At 37.7% G+C, this 6,095-nt stretch overlaps 1 protein-coding gene and 1 pseudogene across 1 annotated transcript; both read left to right on the top strand.

Moving 5' to 3' along the window:
- LOC107630945 lies at nucleotides 359–2,584 on the top strand. Its single transcript, XM_016334244.2, has 3 exons — nucleotides 359–670; nucleotides 1,162–1,242; nucleotides 1,912–2,584. Exons 1-3 carry the CDS (start codon nucleotides 512–514, stop codon nucleotides 2,317–2,319), a joined length of 648 nt encoding a protein of 215 aa, XP_016189730.1. The 5' UTR covers nucleotides 359–511; the 3' UTR covers nucleotides 2,320–2,584.
- The window catches only part of LOC110269517, a 19,770-nt pseudogene continuing 17,797 nt past the window's right edge, over nucleotides 4,123–6,095 (top strand).

The raw sequence follows: 6,095 nt of genomic DNA, 5'->3' as shown, positions 1-6,095 counted from the left end.
ATGGTATTTATAATTTAGTGGTTATTTTTATTTAATTTATTTTTTGTGATAAATTTTAAATATTTAAAAATTATTATTTATATATTTTTTAAATTAAATATTAATTTTTAATTTTTTTAATAATTAAATACTACTTTTTAAACATTATAGGTTATAGCAATTACTAGACAAAATTTGCTATTGGGCTTATATTAAGTGTTCTGTGTTGATGAGTTGGCCCAGATTAAACTAAATTAGGCTGGGTTGTAGTGAAAGAACGAAAAAGCGAAGGGGTATCTGGCTGAGTGGCAAGATGTGCCACGTGTATGCCACTTGGAGAAATAATCTGCAGCGTCACTCATCTTTCTTTTTATTCGTTTCTAGTTTTCCAATTCTTTTCCCTCAACCTCCATCGCCATCTCCATCTAACTCACCTTGCCCCCATTCATTTCATTCCCTTCCTTCGACTCTTTTCGGAACCCCAACGCCTACCTTTTTTCCTTTTGTTCTTCTTTGAGTTAGGAGGACGAAGATGGGGAAGAAGAGGAAGTCGGTGGCCACGCGCCTCGACGAGGTGGATCGGACCATGTACTCCACCTTCTGCACCACCGCTAACTCCCTCTCCCATCTCTACACCCACGCCATGAACCAACAGAAACTCTCTTTCCAAGCCGGTGAACGCCACGCTCTCGTCGGTTTCTTTATTCCTATCCCTTTCCTCTATTTCTTCAACTCAATTCTTAATTTCCATTGTTCAATCTGAACGAAAAATCTTTTTTTTTTCTTTAATTTTCTTTTATGTTTTAAACTGCGATTGAGGTTTTGTGCTTTAATTTAGGGCTACCCGGCAGGTAGCTACTGAGTAGAAGAATTTAATTTCTGATTTGAGTTTCCACGAATCTAGGACTTGGAGAATCCCAATTTCTTCCCTGAAGTAACTTGGAGTGTATTTGCAAAATTGAAAATTGCTCATCCAAGTTCCTGATTTCTGATTTGGTTTCGGTGGATTGTATTTTGTGCATAACGAACTAAATATTTCTTATTGTTTGTCCAGTTGTTTGGTGCGTTTGGATGTGTTGCTTGCTGTTGAAAACTTGAAATTTTGATAATTGTGTTATGCTTGTTTTATTGGCCTAAATTTTAAAGAGATTAAGAACAGTGGTTGTTTGTGTTTTATCACAGGAGAAGATGTATCAATGGATTATTAGACAACAGCAAGAAGGAACAAGGGTGACCACTGGTGATATAGTTGCTCAGTTGCAGGTTTTGTAGTGTCAAAAGAGAATATTTACTAAGTTTTATGCTTTAGCATTGCTTATTCAACCCTCTTTTGCTCTATTTGCCAGTACTCAGATTGCTCTTTATTTTCATGACCTTATGGCCTAAGTACTCAACATTTATGCTGAATCGACGTCTGATTGTCATATACAACTTATAGAGTTACAGACTTATAGGTCTCTTACTCAGTTGCTTTGAATGTCAAGTTCTGAATTTAATGGGTATCATTCTTCAACCTTTGGTTTTCATAGGAGTAGTAGATTAGAAGTAATTTATGTGGAACAAAATCTTTCAATATGTCTTTCTGATTTTTCTGCACACTGAATACCATGAGATGATATCCGAGATGTTTATTTCTTAGCATATGTTTCGTTAAGAGGTGCCATGAAGGAGCTTCAAGTGTAATGTTACACACCTAACTTGCCCATGACAATTTTCATCCCATTTTTATCTGAACACTGTTTAACCCCGTAGGTCTCGTGCAACCATATTTCAGGTTGTGATCTTACAAGTCAGAGCATGAAAATATACACCCTTTTATCCCCACTAAACTTGCATTGTTTAAGGATATTCATCAAACCGAATTAGTTCATTTTCATGTGTATGGTGATAGCTGAATAGAGGTATAACTGTGAGCTATGTTTGTGCATGTAGAATGAGCTTGAATTTGGAGCAGAGGAGTCACCGGTGTCTCCAAGGCAGCCACTCCATCAACAGAACACTCAGGCTGCAATGCACGCTAATTTTGGTGTGTCCGTACCCTCTAATGCATTTACAGCTACTCTTGTGGGACAGGGAATGAGAAGTGCGCAACCTGATCAACAACCAAAGAACTCTGTGTTCTCAAATGCACTCTCTAGCCCCATTCGCCGCAGCCTTCAGCCGTACCATCTGGCACAGGGGAGCTGCCCTTCAAGTAATCTCATGTCATCCGGGAATGGAACCCGAAACAGTGAGATTACTTATCCTAGCGGCCAGAACCGGGATACAAATTCTTCCAACTCCAGTGATTGCATGGACATGCATGCTGATGATAGTCCCAGCCATGATTTTCCATATTGATACTGTACTAATTAGATCAGGGAACGTAAAAGGGAATGTTATTTCTGAAATCTGTCGTCATAGTTATGTGGTGGAAAATGTCAAAATTTATTGTGGATAGACATCAATTTATTTTTTGTAATCTTGTTCAGTTTGAAGCTTGAACCATCAGTGATCAGTCCACTTAATAGGTGTATCAGCATATTTCTGGTGAAATGGTGAACTTTTCCAGACTCCCATAACATGCAATCATTGTGTCTAATATTTGCATGAGATTTTGCTTTAAGGTCGTAAAACTAGTGAGAATTTGTTAGTAAGTCATCACTTGCATTATATACTTCATCGATCATATATAATATGCCTTTGATTCTAGAAAATCATGCCTTTCAGACCCTCTCGCTTATTTACTTAAAGGGTAGTAGCTAATTGACTTTTTATCTTGAATTTTTAATTTTTACATAGTGGGTTCCAAGCCTGGATAAAGGAAAAGAATTGTGTTAGGTCTTTGATAGCCAACATAAAAACTTAGTCGAATTTTCATGACATGGGTCAAAAACGTTATTGCGCTAAAGCTAGGTCGTTGCCTGGAAGCAACGTGCTGTATGGCTCGCATATAGTGTCAAATGAGCAAGAGCTGTTGTATCGGTGTCCGGATGTTGTGTTAAATGAGCAAGGATTTTCGCGTTTTTGTGAACAGGCGAGGGTAAATATGCTAGTTCACAAAGAAAAAGGTAAAGGTAAAAATTAGAGTGACAGAAGGTTGAGATTTGTGACATAGAATAAAGGCAGAGAACAGGAAAATCCATGGAGGTGGTGGATACCATGACAAGGAAGAAGATTAACATCATGTACCTACAAGAAACCAAATGGGTCGGCGCGAAGGCTAGGGAGTTGGATACCTCCGGGTTCAAACTTTGTTATACAGGAAAGGTGAAGAATAAGAACGGGGTAGGTATTATCGTGGATAAGTAGTGGAAGAAGGACGAAGTGGATGTCAAGAGGGTAGGTCATTGGATCATCTCTATCAAATTTGTGGTGGAAGGAGGTACTTTTTATGTGATTAGCGTTATGCACCACAAGTGGGTTCGGACGAGCAACACAAGATAATGTTTTGAAAGGATCTAGAGAGTGTGGCTCAAGACATACCTTCGGGAGATAAGATTTTCTTAGGAGGATTAAATGGTCATGTTAGAAGAGAAGTTATAACTGGGTATGGAAGTTTTCACAGAGGTCATGGTTTCAAGGTGGTCAATACCGAGGGTAAAACTATTTTGGACTTTTCCTCAACTTTTGACCTTCTCATCGCAAATACATGTTTTAAAAAAAGAGACGAACATCTTATAACCTATAAGAGTGGCATGACAAGCTCGAAAATCGACTTCTTCTTGTTGAGGAGAGCCGACTGAAAATTTTGCATTAATTGTAAAATTATTTCGGAAGAGAGTTTAACAACACAACATAGGATGTTCATTATGGATTTTTGCGTTGAGCAAAAATTGAGAAAAAGGCATCATACGAAAAACCCAAGGACGAGGTGGTGGCAGATGAAAGGTGAGAAACAAAGAAGCTTTCTAAGACGGGGAGAAAAGACAAAGTGGGAAGGGGATGGAAGCGCGAATGAGATGTGGAGAGAGATGGAAGAAGTTATTAGAAGAACAATAAAAGAAAGTTTTTGTGAATTTAGATGAATAGGACCAAGAGATAAGGAGTCTTGGTGGTGGAATGCGAGTGTACAAGAAAAAATAAAGACAAAAAGGGAGTGCTTTAAAGAGTGGTCTTTGTACCGCAATGCAGATAATTGGAAAAAATATAAAGCAGCTAAGAAAGAGACAAAAGTAGCTGTAAGTAAAGTAAGAACAAGAGCATATGAGGGTCTCTACCAGTTTTTAGGCATGAAGGAAGGAGAAAAATGTATATATAGAATTGCAAAGAGCCGTGAAAGAAGAACGAGAGACTTGGATCATGTTAAGTGCATAAAGGATAAAGACGGAGAAGTTTTGGCTCAAAATGAGAAGATCAATGAAAGGTGGAAGAACTACTTCTACGAGTTATTTAATAAAGGAAAAAAGACTCTTCCGAGTTTTGGTCGGTTATGCGCGAGAGAAGAAGATCAAAAGTTCGACTACTATCGAAAGATTTGAGTCTTCGAGGTAAAAGAGACTCTAAAGCGGATGAAGAATGGCAGGGTAGTAGGACCTGATAATATTCCGATTGAAGTTTGAAAGGGCCTTGGAGAGAAAGGCATCAATTGGTCAACCAAGCTTTTTAATGAGATTTTAAAGTTAAAGAAGATGTCAGATGAGTGGAGAAAGAGCACCTTAGTACCTATCTACATGAATAAGGGGGATATACAGAGTTACAAAAACTATAGAGAGATCAAGCTTATGAGCCATACTATGAAGTTATGGGAAAGGGTGATAGAACGGAGGCTGAGACAAGAGTCACATGTAACAGAAAACCAATTTGATTTTATGCCAAGCAGATCCACCATTGAAGCTACATACCTGTTAAGAAGGATGATAGAGAGGTATCGTAGTAATAAAAGGGATCTACATATGGTGTTTATTGATTTAGAAAAAACGTACGATAGGGTGTCAACGGAGGTCTTATGGAAGGTTTTAGAAAGAAAGAGAGTAAGGATCGCATATGTTCGTGCAATTAAAGACATGTATGATTGGGGCTACAACTAGTGTGAAGACTCAAGGTGGTGTGACGGAGAAAATTCCTATTGGTATAGAATTACACCAGGGATCATCCTTAAGTTCATACCTTTTCACATTAGTTTTGGAAGTACTCATAGAACATATCCAAGAGCCTGCGCCATGGTGCATGCTTTTTGATGATGATATCGTTCTAATGGGAGAGTCAAGAGAAGACCTAAATAAGAAGTTGGAATTATGGAAAGAAGCTCTAGAAGTGTATGGTCTGCACATAAGTCGTAGCAAGACAGAATATTTGGAATGTAAGTTCGGCCGCCGAAGGAAAAATCCTAATATAGAGGTGAAGATCGGAGAAAACATCCTACGAAATGTTAACAGTTTTAAGTATCTTGGCCGTATCATATAGGATAATGGAGAGATTGAACATGATCTAAATCATAGGATCTAAGCATGTTGGTCAAAATGGCGGAGTGCGTCTGGTAAATTTTATCGCACTGCTACCGGCTATGTTTTATTATACAGAGTGTTGGACGGCAAGGGGAACACGAACATAAGTTAAGTGTAGTAGAAATGAAGATGTTGAGATGGATGAATGGTCATATGCGATTAGATAGAATAAGGAACGAAAATATAAAAGAGAGAGTTGGAGTAGCACCTATTGTGGAAAAGATGGTAGAATCGCGTTTCAGGTGGTTTGGACATGTGAAAAGAAGACCAACAGAGCACCCAATCAGGAGGGTAGATGAGATGGAAGATAGACAAGGGGTGAAAGGCAGAGGAAGATCGAGAAAGACCATCTATAAGGTGATCAAACGAGATCTACATGTAAACAGTCTCTCTGTAGACATGATACATGATAGAGCTCAATGGCGTTATTTGATCCATATAGGTGGGACAATGCTTGTTATTGTTTGTTGTTCTAAGCTAGCGTGTTGTATAGCTTTTAAAAATACATTTTTTTTAATTCTTTATGAAAATATAGAATAAGTTGTTTTAAACAAGTGGTTAATTTCATAGTAAAATGGGAAAAGGTCTTCTATATTTTTAAAAAACAACTTAAGTTAATTATTATGTGAAAAAAGTTATTATAAACAGCTAAATACCTTAGTCTATTATTATTATTATTATTATTATTAC

The sequence above is a fragment of the Arachis ipaensis genome, chromosome B03 (genome assembly GCF_000816755.2).
Source record: "Arachis ipaensis cultivar K30076 chromosome B03, Araip1.1, whole genome shotgun sequence".
NCBI lineage: Eukaryota > Viridiplantae > Streptophyta > Magnoliopsida > Fabales > Fabaceae > Arachis > Arachis ipaensis.
Note: the sequence above shows the minus strand (reverse complement) of the source record. Positions and strands in the feature narration are given on the sequence as shown.